This window comes from Oryctolagus cuniculus, chromosome 7, assembly GCF_051225735.1.
Source record: "Oryctolagus cuniculus isolate XC-2025 breed Fujian yellow rabbit chromosome 7, ASM5122573v1, whole genome shotgun sequence".
NCBI classification, from domain to species: domain Eukaryota; kingdom Metazoa; phylum Chordata; class Mammalia; order Lagomorpha; family Leporidae; genus Oryctolagus; species Oryctolagus cuniculus.
This window is the reverse complement of record NC_142873.1, coordinates 143,712,967-143,735,488: the sequence shown is the minus strand read 5'-3', so window position 1 is coordinate 143,735,488 and position 22,522 is coordinate 143,712,967. Positions and strand designations below refer to the sequence as shown.

The following is a 22,522-nucleotide window of genomic DNA, read 5'->3' as shown; positions in this document are numbered from 1 at the left end:
AGGATTGTTTGAAAGGCAGAGTGACAGATTGGGAGAGACAGATCCATTGGTTCACTCTCCAAATGCCCCCAGCAGCCAGATCTGATCCAGGTACCAGGAACTTCATCCGTATCTCCCACATGGGTGGCGGGACCCAAGTTCTTGATCGTCTACTTTCCTGGTATGTTAGCAGGGAGCTAGATTTGAAGCAGAATAGCCAGGACTTAAACCAGCATTATAATATAGCTTGTGGGCATCCATCATGCCAAGTGTCTGGTCCAGTGGGTGTTAGACCTAGCTGTTAAGAAGTTGGTTGGATACCTGCATCCTGTGTTAGAATACCTCTGTTTGATTCCTGCCATCCAGTTGGGAGACTTGGATTGAGTTCCTGGATCACAGTTGCGATTTAGTCTCAGTCTATAGACATTTTGGTTGTGAATCAACTGATGGAGCTTGTATCACTCTGTGTGTATCTCAAATCAGTCAGTCAGTAAAATGTTAGAATATGGGAGGTCCAGCAGTTTAGGGTTAGGATTTAGAGATGTATTGACTTTTGGAAATTAATGTTTGCAGTACCTGAAGGACAGTAGTGTAAACAGACCGTTTTAAGGATTGTGATTTAGAGCTCAGAGGAGAAATTTGTTGTCAGAAGTTGAGGAAATTAGCCGGCGCCGCGGCTCACTAGGCTAATCCTCTGCCTAGCGGCGCCGGCACACCGGGTTCTAGTCCCGGTTGGGGCGCCGGATTCTGTCCCGGTTGCCCCTCTTCCAGGCCAGCCCTCTGCTGTGGCCCGGGAGTGCAGTGGAGGATGGCCCAGGTGCTTGGGCCCTGCACCCCATGGGAGACCAGGAAAAGCACCTGGCTCCTGGCTCCTGCCATCAGATCAGCGTGGTGCACCGGCCGCAGCGCGCCGGCCGCGGCGGCCATTGGAGGGTGAACCAACGGCAAAAGGAAGACCTTTCTCTCTGTCTCTCTCTCTCACTGTCCACTCTGCCTGTCCAAAAAAAAAAAAAAAAAAAAAGTTGAGGAAATTTTAGCTCCCAGTATAGGGAAAAGCATGGAGAGTGTATTTCATGATTATGCAAAATTATTAGTAATGAAAATGGCTAACAATTGAGTGTTCTGTACAGTATCTAGTACCAGTTGTCTGGAATATTTTTTGTGTTTTTATTCTCGTGAGGTAGGTACAACTATTTCAGTTTTACAGATCAACAGACTAAAACACAGAAAAGAGTAAATGATTTTGTGGAGTCACTCAAGAAAGGAGAACTGGTGTTCTAATTGTACAGTGTATTCCAGAGCCAACATGGAATAAAAGAAAACAGTCAACAAAATAAAATTTAAAGAGTAGGTTAAAGAGAGATTGACAGGGAATAGTTTGAGTTTTAGAATAAAGAGGTATAGTTAACTTACTAGACTGCAAATTACAAATGATTATAAATGCCATTGATACTGTTGAGTAGAAGGTTGCTTTGCTGTGGTTTGGAGTGTGAAGATCTGATCTCCATCCTTGCTGTTAAGGAATGTGGAGGTTTTGATCTCTGTACCTCAATATAAGTTGCATTTGCTGTTATTTTTATCTTTTTTTTTTTTTTTAGACTAAGTGCCTTTTTTTTTTTAAGATTTATTTATTTGAAAGGCAGAGTTAACAGAGAGGTAGAGGTAGAGGTAGCGAGCGAGCGGGCTTCCATCTGCTGGTTCACTCCCCCAGATGGCTGCAGCACCGATCTGAAGCCAGGTGCTTCATCTAGGTCTCAAGTGCAGGGTCCCAAGGACTTGGGCCATCTTCTGCTGCTTTCCAAGGCCATAGCAGAGAACTGTATTGGAAATGGAGCAGCCAGGACTCCAACTGTTGCCCATATGGGATGTCGGCACTGCAGGCAGTGGCTTTACCTGCCACAGTACAGACCCTTGCTGCTATTTTATCTTTCCAACCTCTCCCTGCCTGTGAAATCTCAGTATCTTCCAACCTGTCTGTTCCAGTCCTTAAAGAGATGTAGTAAAGTAAAGGTATCTTTTGTTTCACTAGTATGGGCTGTGTTCTCCCTCCCTAATTAGCCTTATAAAAATGTATGAAATTCAATTAAGTAAGTATTCAGTTTTTGATATGGCTAAAGATAGATCCAGAAAGGGCTACTATTTCTTCAGACGAGAACTTATTATGGCAATGCTGGATTCATTTAAGCTCTGAATAGCTTAAACCAGATGTGAGCCATTCTGGTTATCAGAATACTGAAATTAAAGATTATTCTCACAATAGCACTGAATTCCCCTCCCCCTAAAATGGCCGTGCTGAGAACTCCATGAATGATTTCTTTTTCATCTACTTGAAGGATATAGAGAGTGAGAGAGCACACTTGGCATCTGCTGGTTTACTCCCCAAATGTTCACAATAGCCAGGGCTGTGCCAGGTTGAAGCCAGGAACCTGGAACTCCATGCAGGTCTTCTGTATAGGTGGCAGGGGCTCAAGCACTGGGACCATCTTCTGACTCCCCAGGCTCATTAGCAGGAAGCTGGATTGGAAGCATAACTGCTCCACTGTGGCCAAAATGCCTATCCCACCCATAAATCTCATTTAAAAAAATTTGTTTATGTGAACAGCAGAATGACGGGGAGAAAGATGGAGATCGTCCATCTGCTGGTACATTCCTTAAATAGCTGCAACAAACAGGGCTGGATCAGTCCAGAGATAGAACTACATCTTTGTCTCCCTTGTGGGTGTCAGATTGAAGCACTTGAGCTGCCATATGCTGCTTCCCAGGTGCATTAGTAGGGAGCATTAGTAGATGGGTCTGAAAACTGGCACTCTGATATGGGGTGGACGTGTCCCAAGAGGTGGCTTAACCTGTGCCATAGTACCCATCCCCGCCATCTCATAGGTGTGTATATTAAGTGCTAATTTTACAGTATTAGACAAAGTGCAGAAGAACAGCGAGACCAGTTAGGATTAGATTCATCAGGAAATTTTTATATAAGACAATTTGAATTGAGTCTGGAAGAATGGGTAGCAAAAGATAAGGAAGAAAATAGCTAACAAAGTTTGAACTGTTGGCTATAAAGGGTTGTTACTCTTTCCAACTCATGCACTTGAAGTTGACCCTATGTCTGGATTTCACATCAGCAGATCAAAAATATTTGCAAAAAGGGCAGGTGCTGTGGAACATGGTTAAGCTGCCACTTGGGACACCTTTATCCCTTATGAGTGCCTGATTCAAGTTCTAGCTCAGCTTTCCATTTCAGTCTGCACAGCTGGAAGGCAGTACACAATGGCTCAAGTACCTGGATCCGAGTTCCAGGCTCCTGGCTTCAGTCTGACCCAGCCCTGGCTGTTTTATTTGGGGAGTGAACCAGGGGAGGGGGATTCTCATTCTCTCTCCCTCTCCCCCTTTCCTCTTTTTTTTTTTTTTCCAAATGAAATGAAATAGCAAATAAAAATTCTAAAAAAATTGCATCTTCTGAACATGTAGACTTTTTCTTGTCATTTCCGTTAATATATATACATACACACAGATAAACACACTATTTACATAGCATTTATGTTGTATAAGGTATTGTAAGTAATTTAGACATGAAAGTGTGTGTAGATTACATGTCAGGCCGTTTTAATTTAAGATTTTTTTTTTAATTTGAAAGGCAGAATTACAAAGGAGAGAGAAAACTTTTTTTTTTTGATTTATTTTATTTGGAAGAGTTACAGAGAGAGGTGGAAAGAGAGGTCTTCCATCCGCTGGTTCACTCCCCAGATGGCCACAATCACCGGAGCTGTGCCGATCCAAAGCCAGGAGCTTCTTCCAGTCTCCCGCATGGGCCCTGCGGGCCCAAGGACTTGGGCCATCCTCTGCTGCTATACCAGGCCGTAGCAGAGAGCTGGATCGGAAGAGAAGCAGCTGGGACTCAAACCGACGCCCATATGGCCGGCGCTTCAGGCCAGGGCTTTAACCCACTGTGCCACAGAGCCAGCCCCCGAGATATAGAACTTTCATCTGTTAGTTTACTTCCCAAATGACCCCAATGGCTGGCTCTGGGCCAGGCTGAAGCCAAGAGCCTGAAACTCCATTTGGGTCTCTCACATGGGTGGCAGTGGCCCAGGCACTTGGGCCCTCTGTTGCTGCTTTCCCAGGCGCATTAGGAGGGAGCTGGATTGGAAGTGGAACATCTGGGACTTAATCTCCTGGCATCCATATGGATGTTGGCATTGTAGGCAGTGGCTTAACTCTGTTAAAATGCTGGCCTCAGACTATTTTATTTTTAATTAAAAAAATTGAAGAGTTGCCTGCCCACATCCTATATTAGAGCATCTGGTTTGGGTCATGGCCTCTCTGCTTCCTTTCCAGCTTCCTCCTAATGCACCTGTGAGGTAGCAGTAATGGTACAAGTACTTGGGTCTCTGCCATGTGGGAGACCCAGATGGAATATCTGACTTGGGCCTGGTCCAGCCCCAGTTGTTAGCGGCATTTGAGGAGTGGACCAGTGGATGGAAGATGTCTTTCTCTGTCTCTCCCTTTCTCTGTGTCACTGCCTTTGAAATAAATACATATATCTTTAAAAATATTTTTTTGAGAGTAAGATCCCATTCCCCCAAATGACTAAAACTGGAAGCCAGGACTCAACCAGATCTATATGGTTTACAGGAACCCAACTGCCTGAGCCATCACCCTTGCCTCCCATAGTCTGCACTAGTGGTTAAGCTGAAAATGGGGAGCTTGAGCTTGGAACCAAACCCAGTCACTCTGATGGAGGAAGAATGTGAGAGTCCCAAATGTTTATCTGTGGGGATCGTGGAACAAATACCCTGAGAATATTCAGGGACTATTGTGTTTGCTCTTGGGATTATCTGGTGGGTTTTATAAGAAGATCAGTAGCCTGACTGCTGCATATGCAAATTTTGGCCATGTCACTTAGGTAATACATAAAGTGATTTAGGGAAGATAAGACTGTGTAAGCTGTTTCCTTGATGTGAACTTTTTTGTTGAGGTATAGATAGCCTGTAAAACCATTAAAGTACATCTCAGGAAAATTTGGAGTGTGCAAAGTTTTGTTGGAATGTTTTGTATTTGTTTTTTTTTATTATAAAACCGATTATAAAGTATAGGAAATAGAAAAATCTGTAATCCTCAATTTTGATAAACATTTTTTCATCTACCTACACAGTTTATGCAGTTATAATTGTACTGCATATGGTATTTTTCTTATTGTGCTTTTTTTCCTCTTAATATTTCAGATATTTACTGTTTAGTCATTTACTGGATCTGTATATATTGAGCACTTTTCATATACCTCCAATCCCTTGAAGTAATTTTGCAAAGTAGTTAAGATCATCTTTATCTTAGTTGGGGAACTGAAATTCAAGAAGGAATTAAATAGGACCAGCATTGTGGCATAGCGGATAAAGCTGTTGCCTGTGATGCCAGCATATCACATGGGCGCCTGTTTGTGTCTTAGCTATTCCACTTCCGATCCAGCTCCCTGCTAATGACCTAGGAAAAACAGCAGAAGATGGCCCAAGTGTTTGGGTCCCTGCCACCTACGTGGGAGACCCAGATGAAGCAGTCTGGCCCAGCACTGGCTGTTGTGGCCATCTGGGGAGTGAATCAGCAGATGGAAGATCTGTTTCTCACTGTCTCTGCAGACTCTTACAAATAATTATATACACAAATAAGTATTTTTTTAAAAGAACTTTGGATAATCTCTACGCAGGAAGTAAACTGGAGTTTATTCTTATGTTGTGTTATTTTACATCTTTGCATTTATCACTTAAAATACCTAGAAGTATTCTGTTGTCTTCTTGTGGTTGTAGCTAGTCACCTCTTTATGGGTGTATGAGACAACATAATTAAACTTAAACATTTATTTAATATTTTCTTTTTTTAAGATTTGTTTGAGAGGCAGAGAGAGAGAGGAAGAGAGGTCTTTATCCACTGGTTTGCTCCCCAGATGGCCACAACGGCCAGAGCTGCGCCAATCTGAAGCTGGGAGCCAGGAGCTTCTTCTGGGTCTCTCATACGGTTGCAGGGGCTCAAAGACTTGGGCCATCTTCTAATGATTTTTCAGGCTGTAACAGAGAGCTGGATCGGAAGAGGAGTAGCTGGGACTCGAACCTGTGCCCATATGGAATGCCAGCACTGCAGGCAGTGGCTTTACCCGCTAAACCACAACACCAGCCCCTTAACTTTAATCTTATCATGAGAATCAAAGTGGAGCAAGCTGGGTCTTCTCTAGGTATCCTAATGACCATTTGCTGAAGGTTGCAAAAAGTTAATTATAGGCAGTAGGAATAAGGAGTGCAAACAGTCTGCATAATGTATTCTGAAAGACAGTACAATCTAGTGAGAAGATTTTAGTCTGTCCCACTTCCACGTTACAGACTCTAAGGTTACTTCATTATAGTGGCAGAGCAAGAATCAGAACCCACACAAGTGTTTGTGTGTTTTGTTTTGTTTTGTTTTTTTTTTTTTTGACAGGCAGAGTTAGAAAGGTCTTCCTTCCGTTGGTTCACCCCCCAAAATGGCCAGGAGCCAGGTGCTTCCTCATGGTCTCCCATGCAGGTGCAGGGCCCAAGCACTTGGGCCATCCTCCACTGCCCTCCCAGGCCACAGCAGAGAGCCTGACTGGAAGAGGAGCAACCGGGACAGAATCTGGCGGCTCAACCGGGACTAGAACATGGGGTGCCGGTGCCACAGGTGGAGGATTAGCCAAGTGAGCCACGGCGCCAGTCCCCCACACAAGTTCTTAATTCATAGTCATTTATGGTAAAAGTACTTGGGGTCAGTGAGACTACAAAGGAGGGGGCAGTGCAGGGTGGTTCTGAGTGAGAGCTCCAAAGCATGAATTCCAAAAAATAGTACCTGATATGGGCTGGCGCTGTGGTGTAGTGGGTTAAAGCCCTGGCCTGAAGCCCTCGCATCCCATATGGGCGCCGGTTCTAGTCCTGGCTGCTCTTCTGATCCAGCCATGGGCTGGGATAGCAGTAGAAGATGGCCCAGGTTCTTGGGCCCCTGCATCTACGTGAGAGACCCGGAAGAAGCTCCTGTCTTCGGATCGGCACAGCTCCAGCCGTGGTGGCCCTCTGGAGAGTGACAAAGCAAATGGAAGACCTCTCTGTCTACCTCTCTCTGTAACTCTTTCAAATAAATAAATCTTAAAAAAAAAATACCTGATACAGGATAACCTTGGAATTGTCTGGAAAGTTTTAAAAATATATTGATGTTCTATCTCCAGACTTATTTAATGAGAGATTTTACTTAGTGCCTTAAATATTTCTTACAAATTAGAAATGATTGAAGAAAACTTTCTGTGACTTATCTGAAAGTCATTGAGATTCTTGTTTTCTATCACTTACTGAATGAGCGTCTTTAGAGGTGAAGCCTTGGAGTTTTCATTTTATGAACTCTACTGAAGATTCTCGTGTTTCAAAGTTTGAGGATTCCTAGATTGTAGATTAGTTTTCCTCTTACTGTGTTTTCCTTTTTGAGCACATTGCTTTTTTTTATTTTTGACAGGCAGAGTGGACAGTGAGAGAGAAAGGTCTTCTTTTGCCATTGGTTCACCCTCCAATGGCCGCCGCGGCCAGCGCGCTGCAGCCGGCGCACCGCGCTGATCTGATGGCAGGAGCCAGGTGCTTCTCCTGGTCTCCCATGGGGTGCAGGACCCAAGCACCTGGGCCATCCTCCACTGCACTCCCGGGCCACAGCAGAGAGCTGGCCTGGAAGAGGGGCAACCGGGACAGAATCCGGCGCCCCGACCGGGCCTAGAACCCGGTGTGCCGGCGCCGCTAGGCGGAGGATTAGCCTAGTGAGCCGCGGCGCCGGCCGAGCACATTGCTTTTCAAGAGAGTTGTTAGATAAGCTTTAAACTAGAAGGATCTGGTGACTACTAGCTATCCTGAAGTTGTCCAGACTATAATGCTAAAAGCTGCTTTCTTTTTTTTTTTTTTTAAGCTGTTTTTAAAAGATCAGTTTTGGGGGAATAGATAAACTATTAAGTACATTATATATGATGGAGCCCTATCTTTTTTTCTTAAAAGATTTAGGCATACATATACATGGCTGATACTGTAGACAAGAACATGAATTGTGGATTTCATGATCTTGTTAACATAATATGTATAGACTGGAAAGTCTGGGGGTTCTGGCATATTTTTGTTGTTGTTGCCATTTAAAAAAGACTTTACTTGAAAATAGTTTTAAATTTACAAAACAAAAATCATGATATAGTAGGGGACTTTCAAATACCAATGATTACAGTTGGGGCTCAAATCTACATTGGAGCTGAAAACTAGACATGGGAATCAAAGCTATAGGAAGAGCAGATGCTCTCTAAAATTGTTACAGATGAAGTGGCAGTGGAGGAAATATTATTACCTCGGTCCTTTGTTTCCCATGGAAGAATTTCCAAGTGGACAAGCAGAGACATTTAAAAGCAAGATTTATCAGTGTCAGAGACCTCCACCTAGAGTGGCATGGGATTTGGTTTTATATTCACCACTGTCACTGTTGAACAAGGGAACTGAGTCTAAATTTTTAAAGATTTATTTATTTATTTGAAAGGCAGAGTTAGAGAGGTCTTCCATCTGCTGGTTTATTCCCCAAATGGCCACAGTAGCTGGAGCTGTGCCTATCTGAAGCCAGGAGCTGCCTTTTTTTTTTTTTTTTTAAAGATTTATTTATTTATTTAAAAGAGTTACGCAGGGAGAGGGAGAGGCAGAGAGAGAGAGGTGTCCTCCATCCACTGGTTCACTCCCCAGTTGGCTGCAACGGCCAGAGCTGTGCCAATACGAAGCCAAGAGCTTCTGGGTCTTCCACAGGGTTGCTGGGGCCCAAGGACTTGGGCCATCTTCTGCTTTCCCAGGCCATAGAAGAGAGCTGGATTGGAAGTTGAGTAGCCGGGTCTCAAACCGGCGCCCATATTGGATGCAGTCACTTCAGGCCAGGGCGTTAACCTGCTGCGCCATAGCACCAGCCCTGAATGCATAATTTTGAGTATAGTCAAGCGTGGCAAGCTACCTTCATTTGGTTTGGAAGTAGTGCTTTCAAATTCTACTTTTAGTTAAAAACATTGAAAAAAAATCTTTAATTTTTATCCTATACTTTGTTCTGACTTGAGTAATTACTAGTCAGATTTATTATTGAAGCTGTAAATATTTTCAGGCTTTTTACTTTTCACCCTTTCAGTGAAATGTATAGAGATGTCAAGGTATTAATTAAAGGCTTGGAAAGAGTCAGAGGGTATGAAAAGTTATTAGTTAATGGTGCTCTTAACTGCAGTCCCCAGAAATTCAGTCCATCTGTATTCCTATTCTGTACCTAAAAAAAATCAATAATTAATAAAATATTACAGCTTTGCTTTAAATTGGAGGAACATTGTTCTATTCCCTGATGAAGGCAGACTATTATATGTACCTCTAGCTTTGTTCTGTTAAGACTTTTAGGCCGGCGCCATGGCTCACTTGGCTAATCCTCTGCCTGCGGCACCGGCACCCCGGGTTCTAGTCCCGGTTGCTCCTCTTCCAGTCCAGCTCTGCTGTGGCTTGGGAGGGCAGCGGAGGATGGCCCAAGTGCTTGGGTCCTTGCACCCGCATGGGAGACTGGGAGGATGCACCTGGCTCCTGGCTTTGGATCGGCGCAGCAGCGTCCGTGTTGGCCATTAGGGGAGTGAACCAACGGAAGGAAGACCTTTCTCTCACTGTCTATAACTCTACTTGGAAAAAAAAAAAAAGACTTTTTAAATATGTTTACAGCATTGGAAACTCTAAAGATCGATTCTATAAATTAAGAGGAATGAATTTTATTTGTTTAATCAAATTGTGTTTGTTTCATGTTTAAGAAGTTTTTAAAGACAGAATGGTGGAGGAGATAGAGAAGAGACATATCTTCCATCCACTGTTTCACTCCTCAAATGATTACTAGAATGGGCTGAAAACAGGAGCCCAGAACTCCATCCTGGTCTCCTACAAAGAGTGTCAGCACCCAAGTACTTTTTCCAGGCACATTAGCGGGGAGCTAGGTCGGAAGTGGGGCAGCCCGAACTGGTACTCCGATATGAGATGGCAGCATTGCAAGTGGTAGTTTAACCCACTGCACTGTAACACCAGCCCCTCATTTGAGCATTCTGTATTTACATCCAGATGTGGTGAGCTTTGTGTTTATTTTTTCTTTTTATTTATTTATTTATTTATTTATTTATTTATTTTTTGACAGGCAGAGTGGACAGTGAGAGAGACAGAGAGAAAGGTCTTCTTTTGCCGTTGGTTCACCCTCCAATGGCCGCCGCGGCCGGCGCGCTGCGGCCGGCGCACCGCGCTGATCTGATGGCAGGAGCCAGGTGCTTTTTCCTGGTCTCCCATGGGGTGCAGGGCCCAAGCACCTGGACCATCCTCCACTGCACTCCCTGGCCACAGCAGAGAGCTGGCCTGGAAGAGGGGCAACCGGGACAGAATCCGGCGCCCCAACCGGGACTAGAACCCGGTGTGCCGGCGCCGCTAGGCGGAGGATTAGCCTAGTGAGCCGCGACGCCGGCCTCTTTTTTTAAATTTTTAATATTAATGACTTTCTCAAGTCATCAACTTTTTTTAATAAGATTTTATTTTTTTTTAAAGATTTTTATTTATTTGAAAAAATTACAAAGAGCAAGGAGAGGGAGGGGGGAGGGGGATGGGAAAGAGGGGGAGAGAGAAGGAGGGAGGGAGGGAGGTCTTCTATCCACTGGTTCACTTCCCAGATGGCCACAACGGCCAGAGCTGCACCGATCTGAAGCCAGGAGCCAGAAGCTTCTTCTGGGTCTCCCACGTGGGTGCAGGAGCCCAAGGACTTGAGGCTGCTCCACCTCAGTACTGGAACCTGTGCTCATATGGAATGCTGGCGTTGCAGGCAGTAGCTTAACCAGCTCTGCCAAGATGCTGGCCCCAGTTACTGTTTATCATAGGTATGTATGTATGTAGAGGAGAAAAACAGTTTATACAGGTTTCAGTACTATCTGAGGTTTTGGGCATCCAATAAGGAGCTTACTGGCTGAAGAAGATAAGGAGGGACAACTGGATGTATATTAGGTTAATTTCATATGTGTGGATTTTATGTAACATTGCCACCTTGTGGCTTTTAGAGTATTTCCTCTAGAGGCCAAATTTTCTGTTTGCAGGAGTTAGTGAGGAGGGTCTAAGGTGGCTGTGGATGCAGAGGTGTGGGCGTTACTTCAGTTCTTTTTTTTTTGTTTGTTTTTTAAAGATTCATTTATTCGAAAGTCAGAGTTACACAGAGAGAGGAGAGGCAGAGAGAGAGGTCTTCCATCCGCTGGTTCACTCCCCAATTGGTTGCAACAGTTGGAGCTATGTCGACCTGAAGCCAGGAGCCAGGAGCTTCTTCCAGGTCTCCCATTCGGGAGCAGGGGCCCAAGGACTTGGGCCATCTTCTACTACTTTCCCAGAGAGCTGGATCGGAAATGGAGCAGCCGAGTCTCGAACTGGCGCCCTTATGGGATGCCAGTGCTTCAGGCCAGGGTGTTAACCCGCTGCACCACAGCACTGGCCCCTTTACTTCAGTTCTTTAAACCATAGATGAGAGGTTGAGGGCTGGAAATGTTTGCTCCAGTTGTATTTTTTTTTTTTTTTGAAAGATACATGCTTCCTTTTTTTTTTTTTTTTTAATGTATTTATTTGAAAGTCAGCATTACACACACACACACACACACACACACACACACACACAGGGAGGGATGGAGGAAGGAGGGAAAGGTCTTCCATCTGATGGTCCACTCCCCAATTGGCCACAATGGCCAGAGCTGCACCGATCCCAAGCCAGGAGCTTCCTCCGGGTCTCCCACATGGGGGCAGGGGCCAAGGACTTGGGCCATCTTCTTCTGCTTTCCCAGGCCATAGCAGAGAGCTGGATTGGAAGAGGAGCAGCTGGATCTCGAACCTGCGCCCATATGGGATGCAGGCACTTCAGGCCAGGGTGTTAACCTACTGTGCCACAGCACCGGCCCCTCCAGTTGTATTTTCTTAGTGAATACTTTTTTTTTTTTTTTTTTTTTAATAAATGATTGTGGGCGCTAGGGTGGGGAGATACCTGTCAAAGGATACATAATTACGGTTAGGAGGAATAAGTTTGAGATCTTTTGTGTAGCATGGTGACTCTAGTTAGTGACAATATATTGTATAGTATTTTAAGTTTCTCACAACAGAAATAACTCTGACCCTATGTAGGAAACCTGGATGGAGTTTTAGGCTCCCGGCTTTCTTGGCCTCTGCCTGCCCTGGCTTTTGTGGGCATTTGGGGAGTGAGTCAGTGGATGGAATCCCTTGATCTTTTTCTCTCTCTGCTTCTCTGTTAATCTGCCTTTCAAATGGATAAAAAATAAAGTCTAGGGGCCAGTGCTGTGGCTTAGTGGGTGAAGCCGCCGCCTGCTCTGCAGGCATCCCTGGCTGCTCCACTTCTGACCCAGCTCTCTGCTATGGCCTCGGAAAGCAATGGAAGATGGCTCAGGTCCTTGGGCCCCTGCAACCGTGTGGGAGACCCGGAGGAAGCTGCTGGCTCCTGGTTTGGATTGGTCCAGCTCAGGCTGTAGTGGCCATTTGGGGAGTGAACCAGCAGATGGAAGACTTCTCTCTCTGCCTCTCTGTAACTCTGCCTTTCAAATAAATAAATAACTTTTTCTTTTTAAAAATTAAAATCTTTAAAAAATGTAAAGTGAAAATGTACTCGTTAATTTAACTATTTTACAATTTATACTTCAGTATCAAGCATATAAATTAGTTTCTATCAATTTAATCAAAATTAGGGTTGAATATACTACTAGGAATTTGGGTATGGCTGTGAGTGATTTCAATAAAATCTTGTTTTTCTGTATTCTTTGCTTATTAGCATCATGATATATCTAGGTCTAGGAATGCATCTTTGCATATTTTTAGTATTTGGGCTGGTTTCTGGCTAGGTGGGATATTAAAATCTGTGTTTGAACTGGAGGAGCATATGCTTGCCTCTGCATCTATAGACAGTCTGTGGCAGGAGCTTAAGGTGGGCTGGCTACTCCAACATGGTGACATTTACCACCAGGTGCCTTGCACCTACCCCTAGAAGCGTTAAGTTAAAACAAAAGTGGCAAGTAGGCTTCACATGAGTGCACTTGGGGAAAATGGATAAGCCCTTTCCACTGCTATGATGAGTCAGTAGCATCTTCATACGTTAAAGCTGTGTGTTCAACTAGACACAAATACATGCTCCTTCAGCTACTGCAGGAGTGAACCAGTGAGAGAGAGTTAGCTTACTCTCTCTGCCTCTCAATTAAAAAAAAATGCAGTTTGGCAAAGTTGTTTTTTGGACTAAAAAAAAATTTTTTTTTTTTTGACAGGCAGAGTGGATAGAGAGAGAGAGAGAAAGGTCTTCCTTTCGCCGTTGGTTCACCCTCCAGTGGCTGCCACGGCTGGCGCGCTGCGGCCGGCACACCACGCTGATCCGATGGCAGGAGCCAGGTGCTTCTCCTGGTCTCCCATGGGGTGCAGGACCCAAGTACTTGGGCCATCCTCCACTGCCTTCCCGGGCCACAGCAGAGATCTGGCCTGGAAAAGGGGCAACTGGGACAGAATCTGGCGCCCCGACCAGGACTAGAACCTGGTGTGCCAGTGCTGCAAGGCGGAGGATTAGCCTATTGAGCCACGGTGCCGGCCGGACTAAAAATTTTTAAGTGCTGTTGCTAGCATACTGCTGAACTTAGGCAAAAATATATTTCTTAGGGGAAAAGTGGATGTGGCAGAGCAGTGTTATATAGTTTAGGTTTTCTAACAGTGTTATAGTTTGGAGCAAATAGATTTTAACTTTCTGGGGTTATAGTACATTAAAAGAAGAGATAATAGGCAGCATTTTACTTAAAAGTCAGTTTTAGCCTGTTGCTCTCAGTGGGGAGTACAGGTACTTGAAACCTGGTGTTAACTTTCTAGGGGTTTTGATCCAATTGGGATTCATGGAACAAGGCAGACTGCAATTTAGTTTTAAATTGTAGCTGTAGATTTAAGAGAAGGACATTAAAAGCTGCATTGGTGGGGCTGGTGCTGTGCCATAGTGGGTAAAGCCACCGCCTGCAGTACCAGCATCCCATATGGGTGCTGGTTTGAGTCCCAGCTGCTCCACTTCTGATTCAGCTCTCTATGGACTGCCTTAAGGAAGCCTTAAGGAAGATAGGGATTTAAATTGCACCTTGAAGACCAAAGGGGAGGGGCTGGACATAAAGAACAATAAGCAATGTGGTTGAGTTTTAATCAAGAAACATAAGTCCAAATTTCCTGAAAGTAAAAGTAGTTCATGAGAATAGAAGAGTGGTCAGAGAAATGGTAAATCCATCTAAATTATGAAAGATCAACCCGGTAATTGAGTTTAAAATTAGTGCTGGCATTTGGTGTATTGTCTCAGACTGCTGCATCTCAAGTTAGAGACTCTGGTTTTGAGTCCTGGCCCTGTTCCTGCTCTAGATTCCTCCTAATGTGTACCCTGGGAAGCAGCAAATGATGTCTCAAGTACTTGGGTCCCCATCATCATGTGGGAGATCCATATTGAGTTCTGGACTTGTTGCTTCAGCCTGACCCAGCCCTGGCTGTGGTAGGCATTTGAGGGGTGAATCAGCAGATGGAACTTCTCTGTATGTCTTTCTGCCTTTCAGATAAATACATTTTTAAAATGAAAATTAAAAATTCAGATTGATACTTCTTTGAACGTTTGACTTTCGTCAACTAAAGGTTGTTTTTAAATCACTTTTTTTTTTTTTTGAGAGGTAGAGCTAGAGAAAGGATGAGGCAGAGAGATCTTCACTTGCTGGTTCACTCCTCAAATGGCCGGCCACATGGCCAGGGCAGGGCCAGAGTGAAGCCAGGAGTTCTGGCTCTGCTTTGTGGGTACAGGGGCCCAAGTACTTGGGCCATTTTCTACTGCTTCCCAAGTACATTAGCAGGGAGCTGGTTTAGAAGAACAGTGGGGACTCACACTGGTGCCCTTATGGGATGCCGGCATGGCAGGTGGCAGCTTTACCTGCTATGCCACACATTGGCCTCTTGCAGTTTTCCTTTTATAGACAATGAATGTATCTATGGAAACTTTGGGAGAGTGTTTCAGAAGGTAGGGTGAGGTGGGGGAAGAGAATTAATACTGGTGCCCAGATACATCAAAACTTTTGAAGTGTCTCATGTTGGACTGAATTTTTTTTTCATTTTTCAGATACTGGAGTGTATGGATGAGTTATTTTATTAAATTTGAAGTTTCAAAATAACTTTTTCTAAAAACGGTATTCCAGATCTTGTTGATCTGTTTCTCTAAAATGTTGATATGAAGTGAGACATCATAAAAACATATGCTTTTTTGAATAAATAAATTGCTGTTTTTATATTCATGGTGTAATTTAGTGGTAGCATAGGGATTCATCACAAAAGCTTTACTTTGTTGATATTTATCTTTGGATAAATACTTGTGATAGCATAATGTAAGAAGGGTACAGATGTGGTAACTATACAGTCCTAAGTTTCAGTATTGGTGCTTTTTTGTCATAAGTTGGGGAAGTAACTTCAGAGCTTTAATTTTCTTAGCGCTACCGGGGTAGTTTGGAAGATCATTATAATGTATGGTGACTGGAACATTTCTATGTAGAGGTTGCTACTTTTCATAGGAATCATACTGAGTTAGAATAAAAGTTACCACAGGGTTAGTAGAACAAGTGTAAGTATGCAAGTTTAGGCCTATGCACTCCCAACAGCTTAATGCTTTTGCTTTTAAAAGCCATGCAGATTTCTTCATTCATATTTTTTTAAAAACCATTACATGAGGTAGTGAGTGAAATGGAAAGCTGTTCTGGATAAACTTATGAATGACTCAAGGATTCTTTTTTTTTTTTTTTCCTGCGGCCTGCGCACCGCGCTGATCCGATGGCAGGAGCCAGGTGCTTCTCCTGGTCTCCCATGGGGTGCAGGACCCAAGCACTTGGGCCATCCTCCACTGCACTCCCGGGCCACAGCAGAGAGCTGGCCTGGAAGAGGGGCAACCGGGACAGAATCCGGCGCCCCGACCGGGACTAGAACCCGGTGTGCCGGCGCTGCAAGGCGGAGGATTAGCCTAGTGAGCCGTGGTGCCGGCTTAAGGATTCTTTTTAAAAGTATGAGTACTTAGATTTATTTCAGGGAGAACTTCAGTGTTGTAGTCAGTTTTCAAAAATCCATCTCTAGGTAGATTTTGATATTTCCCTAGGAGACGAGGATGGTATGTGTGTCCTTGTTAATTGTCCACAGCCCTGTTAGTTACCTTTATTTTATTGAAAAGACAGTTGAGGTCTGTGAATGTGTCCAATGCCTTGGGACTAGTATGGGTTTTAATTTAAGTTTTTAGGATTTTTCTCACATACTATGTATGAAGGAGACATTGATGTATGTCTGAAGTTCCATATCTTGGGAGACTGACAACTGTTAACCTGAATCAGGTGTAATCTGTTTAGTAATCAGGAAAGCAATCTGTTTAGTCTTATAATGAATTTTAGAGTCAAAAATAACTTCGCATTAATTGGGATGATTGATTTTTAGTAACTACTTTGGCTAAAAATATGAGAAGTTAAAAATCCAGTTTTTGTGGGAATATTGTCTAGCACAAAATAATTAAATGCCTGTTCTTTGAAGTTTTTATTCTTAAGCAAGTTTGGGTAAGTTTTAACTAACCATTTCAACTTTTTTCTTACCTTTGTAGGAACGTCAAGGTCGTGGAAAATAAAAGGCAGTTCTGCACCTACTGCAGCAACGGTTGCATCTGCATATCCTAAGAGGAAAAAATGACCTTCAAGAGAATTAGGACTTCTTTCTTAATTTCATTGACTTCAGAGACGATTGCAGATTTGCAGTTTAAGTATTGGAATTTCACAAAAGACATAGGACTTAACTGGAAAATAAAAAAAAAAAAAAGAAAAAGAAAAAACTAAACAAAAAATCCCTCTAGGTAGTTTAGATGAAAAATGTCCCTTTTATTTTGGCTTCGGTTGTGATTTCAGAGCATAATGCTTTGTTTTTTTGTCTTTTTACTATGTTTTTCGGATTTTTAAGTCCGTAAGTGCATACAGTTTTCTCTAATTTTTAAACCCTTTCCTCTTCCCATTTTGACATTTGCACTTGGAGAACACTTGAGTCGCGAAGGTTTTAGGTGTCCACCCCAGAAAGTGGGAATTTGATTTTTCCCTTCCGAACTGGAAGAACATTTTTATGAAGAATTTTTGTCTAGGAGAATTTAACAGTGTTACCCAAGGTTGTGTCTTTAAGGGTGGTTCATTTTCTGGCCCTTTGTTACTCAAAGTACTAGGAGTCCTAAGAAATGTTCTGTTCTTGTACATTATACTGATTAAGTCAGGATTAATTTGATTTCAAGGCTAAGAACAGTGGTAAAAACTCATTTACAGAAATGCATTTTGGAAGAGAAAAATATTGTAAAACGTGTAGTGAATGTTTCTTCAGTTTCTTGTTCAGCCAATGAGGAAAGGGCATTGCCTTTCTTTTTACCATTAATCACTTCTCAATAAACGTGAGATCCTGTTGAGCATCACTTCTAGTACCATTTAGTATTATTTGAATCTTCTCTATTTTATGAAAGATTTAGAGTGTTAGAAGAATATCTAAGATGTGAGATAGCAACTAATTTTAGGAAACATGGGCTGAGAGGAAATAGTTGAGGCTTGCTTTTGTACCCAGGACTGAATAACCATGACCTCTAGCAAGTAAGATCGCCCAGTATTCTTAGTGCTTTATTTCTGAGTTCTTCCCAGTACAAAGTCATTGATTCAACAAGTACCTGATTGTGAGTGTTTACTAGGTGTCACTGTGCTGACTTCATACAAATCCTGCCCTTGTGCAGAAATAGTGTCCTGGATAAGGGATACAGGTTTTAATTTGAAGTAGGACTTGTTTAGACAGTATTGCACATGGATTCAGTTTTCCAAAATCGTATCCCACTGGGTTTGGGTCCTTGTGAACCTTCTATCCAACCCTGATGCTTGAGTCACCCTTGTTTGTTTCCTAAGGTATGGAAGCTTCTCTGCCTATAATATTACAAAGATTTGTGGCTTCTAAGATGTCCCTATTTTGGCTAAATATGTGAAAACACCTTTCCTAAAAAGATTCTGAAAATGGGTTTTAATGCTGTTGGACAGTTTTGTCCTCACATGACTTACTAAGTCAAGGTGCCACTAGAATGAGTAAATACTGATTCCTAATTAGCATTATAATTGAAGGTGACACTTAAAATTTATAATAGGTTTTTTTTTTTCTGCCCAGAGGCACAGTACTTCAGGCTTTTTTGAAATGCAATCCCCTAAAACCGGGGAGTTCTTTGTGTTTTCATTAGTTTGAGTATTTGCCAGCAAGAAATACAAAGGTATTTTCATTTTGAGCCCATACTTCTGTGACTTCTATAGGACTCCCTTGTGCTTTTAATATTTCACCCTCAAACAGGGAAATACCCAGAGAAAAGTAATTCTACCTATGTTTTCCTGTGTTGTATTTAAGATATCCATGACATTAATCAAAGTGGTTTTTTTTTTTTCTCCTTAATTTCAAATGTCAGTACCTCAAGTTGTGGAAACCACTTCTTCCCAATCTTCCTTTTTAACTCACATTTAGAAAATACTGTTAATGGCTTTGGGAGTAGACTGGACAGAATTTGAAGCCCCACTAACAGGGTTACTCACCTTGGATCTTGGATTTCTATATTTAAAAAAAAAAAAAAAAAGCCAAACTGGCCTTTTCTGTAGTATGAAAAGACTAGATTATGTTTAAGAATTTGGTCTAAAGGTTGGTTTAGTGAAGATCCCAAAATGTAGCTAATTTGCCAATGACATTCAATGACATTTATTGACTGTTCCCAAGGCTTTGTTCTGTCATTTCTAAGAGTAGTAGCTTTGAATAGCCACGATTATGATTTTGTTGATGATGAGAAGAAGCAGTCTTAACATCAGTGTCATAATTCAAGGAATTTTAAACTTCATATTAACAAAATGTATACATTACACATCTATAATTTTAGCTACATTGGATTTGCCATCTTCCTTCAGCATGTTCTTTTATTTTAAAAAAAATATTTGATAGAGTAACAGAGAGAAGTAGAGACAGATATTCCATCTGCCAATTCACCCCCAAAATGGCTGCAACAGTAATGTCAGGGGCCCAAGTACTTGACCTATCTTCCATCACCTTCACAGGCACATTAGCAGGAAGCTGGATTGGAAGAGAAGTAGCTGAGACTTAACTGGCACTTTGGTATGGGATGCTATTGGCAAGCTGGCGACTTAGCCCTCCTGTGCCACAATGCCAACCCCTCTTTTAAAGCTTAGTTTTTAAATAGTTTGACAAAAAAAATATTGAGTTCTCATATACCTTTTCATTCACCTTCCTCCAAATGTTACTATCTTGCATAAGCACAGGAAAATTATTAAAATCAGTAAGTACTGACACAGTGCTAGTAACTAATCTACAGCCCTTACTTCAGTTTTGCCAGTGGTCACAGTGATATTTTTTTCTGCTTCAGTATCCAGTCTAAGATTCCACTTTGCATTTATTTTAGTCTGTTGTAGCTTGTGGCAATTCTTTAGTGTTCATCTTTCATATGCTTTAGTAGGAGAGTACTGACCAATTCTCTTATATGATGCTTTCTGAACTGTACTTACCTCACTATTGAGGTTATTTTTCAGTAAGATTGCAGAAGTACTTTTTCCTTCTCAGTGCAGTATACCAGACACATTGCCAGTTTGATTTATATTCGGTCACTGAATTAAAGTGATGTCTGCCAGATTTCTCTTGCCAATTTTCCTTTTGTAACTAATAAGTAACTGGGGGGTGACTTTGAAATTACCATTCTTTGCTCCCCTAATTTGGCATCTTTGGATTTCTGTTGCCTGCAACAAATATTACTGTGGCACTTGCTTAAATGTTAATTTACTGTTTCTATTCCGTTTACTACTTAGAATTCTGTAAAGAGGCTTTCCTCATTTATTTATTGAATTACCTCAGTTTGGACTCATGGTTTATTCCATGGGACAATACTATTTTGTTCTTCAGATTGTCTGATCTTTGGCCACTGGGAGCTCCCTTAAGTTGACACTTGTGTCTTTTTTTTTTTTTCTTTATTTTTGAGAGCTCTCCCATCCACTCCCTATCATGCAAAGAAAGGCTCGAGGCAGGAGCTAGGAATGCAATCCAGGACTCCTGTATGGGTGGCAGGAACCCAAATCGAACCATCCTGGTTACTTCCCAAGGATCTGCATTGTTAGCAGGAAGCTTTAGTCCCGAGCCAGAACCGGAAATCAAACCCAGGCACTCAGATGTGGCACGCTGGGACCAGGACTGATGTTGAACATAGTACTAAGCTAAACACCCACTCTGACATTCTCCCAACGTTTCAGAGCTTCCTTTCTGAAGCTACTCTTGGGTTTTCCCTGCCCCTCTCCCTGGGAACTGTTTCCTTTTGTGGAAGAATATTTAGAAAGCATTTTTGGTTGAAGCAATTCTTGAAACTGCAGTGGATTATTAAAATGGGGTTGGTTTATTACCAGTGGAGTAAAAAGTGGGGGTTTAGTCTAATCAGAGTAGTTGACCACATAATTTCTTACTCCCCTCAAATAACGCCATATAATACAAGGGCTTCAAAAAGTTCCTGGAAAATTCACATTATTTTAATTCAAAATTTTTAGGAACCAATGATCTTCTGAAGTCGCGACTTTCGGATGGGGCTCTGAGTATTGGGGGATTTGCGCTTTTCCCTAATTTGTATTTGTCCGGTAATAGAGACCCCAAATTTTCCAAGTTCTACCCAAAGGTCCTGGTTCCCACATCTTCCAAACTTGTTCGGATTCAGATCTCTTTCTGGCTGTGAGAAAGTAAAAAAATAGGCCATGTGTTTCCTTGAACACTACCCCTATCGTACTTGAAAAGGGACGTGATGTGTGTTTCATCAGAGTTCTGAAAATTCTGTCCCTAGGCGTTAGGATTTGGGAAGTCGTGCCACTCTTAGGACATTATCTCTGGTGGTTTCTGAGCACTTTCCTTACCCTTGAGACGCTTTTCTTTGGAATTGTACTAGTCATTATAGCTGCTGGGTTTGCACGCAACAAGCCGCTAGGGCCTTGGGCTAAACCATCCGTCTTCAGGCCGTGAACCGGAGAAGGTCCCGCACAGACTCGGCGGCCGAGACCGGCTGCGGGGCGGGAAGCGGCTGGTCAGCGCGTGCGCGTGCCGTGCCCCGCCGATCGAGGAGGGCTCTCCTTGTTTCTGCGGACGCCCGGGTCTCCACGCTCCCCCGACCGCGGCAGCCTCCGGTTTTTGAGCCCTTTCTCGCGTGCGGAGCGGCTGCTTTACCGCGAGGGAGGGTGGGGTCAAGATGGTGCCCGCCATTCTCCTGCGCCTGCGCGAAAGCCCCGGCCCGCGCCGACCCCCGCCCTCAGGTGTGCCGGGTCGTGTGTGAGGGGCGCGGGGTTGGCGCCGGCCGGCTGCGGGGCCGCGGTGGCGTGCACTGCGTACTTACAGCTTTCTCCAGCCTCACTAATGCTGACGCGAGGGGGCGGCTCCCTGAGGAAACTCCCGGTGTGCGGCGCTGTAGTTTTTTGCGCGTGAGTGCATTTACCTGTGTGTGGGTTTTCTTTTTCTTTCCCCTTTTTCTCTTGCTCATTCGTAGTTATTCAGCTTGTATTTTGTGACCTTTTGTCGGTGCTGTTGTTGGGCACCAGGGAAAGAAATGATTGAAAAATTCTCAGAAAAAAGTTGAAGGAGTACACGAACACGATTGATTTGGAGTTGTGGGAGATAGAGAGCAGTGAGAACAGAAGAGGGGTCCGGAAGTTGCCCTTCTTCGTAGCTTTCCCTCGTCTCAGGGGGTGCCCTGTGAGCCCCTTCCCAGGCGCTCTGCTTCCTTGCTGTGACTCTGGGCAAGTCGGCGACTCGCTCAGTGCATGCATTGCCTTGCTGGGAAAAGGAAGTGGCCTCTGAAGCCACTTGGTTGTGATTTTTACAGGGATTTAACTAGCGGTTCTTTACGAATTAAAACACAAACTGTTCAGTTACATATAGAGTAAAAATGTGTGCACCTGTTGCCTTCTAGCCTAAACTCAAAAAATTTGCTGTATGACATACAGTTTATATAGCATGTATGTGTTTCTAAATGTGTGCATAAACACTTTTTTTAAAAAATGGAATAACAAACAATTGGCAGAGTTCTCCCGCTCACCCCTTTACTCACATTTCCATGAGTTTTCTAATCTAACGCACTAAAGAAGGACCCAGAATTTCCGTGGCATCCTCATCCCATGGCCTCTGGGATCTTGGGGAGAGGAGCACCCCAACAGGCTGCATCTCCATCATCAGAAGCACCTTGGGTGGTGTCTGTCCTAATCTTGCCCTGAAGAATTGGAACCCCAGCTTTAACAGATTTCTGCTTCCCTTCCGGTTTAGAGTAAACAGTCAGTGTTTACATGAGTGTCGCTCCAGATCAAGGCATTTTGAGTGGACATACAGGACATGTCCTGAGCATGGGTGCAAGGGCAAGCTGGCCAGGA

At 43.3% G+C, this 22,522-nt stretch overlaps 2 protein-coding genes across 2 annotated transcripts in view; both read left to right on the top strand.

The window, feature by feature from the left end:
- The window catches only part of YTHDF2 (YTH N6-methyladenosine RNA binding protein F2), a 34,242-nt gene extending 16,716 nt beyond the window's left edge, over positions 1-17,526 (top strand). Inside the window, exon 5 of the mRNA XM_002716072.6 lies at positions 16,684-17,526. Coding sequence (XP_002716118.5) covers positions 16,684-16,707 — 24 coding nt within the window. The 3' untranslated portion in view covers positions 16,708-17,526. The remainder of the gene's footprint in view (positions 1-16,683) is intronic.
- A 1,176-nt stretch (positions 17,527-18,702) lies between these two features.
- Positions 18,703-22,522, top strand: part of OPRD1 (opioid receptor delta 1) — an 83,970-nt gene continuing 80,150 nt past the window's right edge. Inside the window, exon 1 of the mRNA XM_089301174.1 lies at positions 18,703-21,580. Within this exon, the coding sequence (XP_089157300.1) occupies positions 21,516-21,580 (65 nt within the window). The 5' untranslated portion in view covers positions 18,703-21,515. The remainder of the gene's footprint in view (positions 21,581-22,522) is intronic.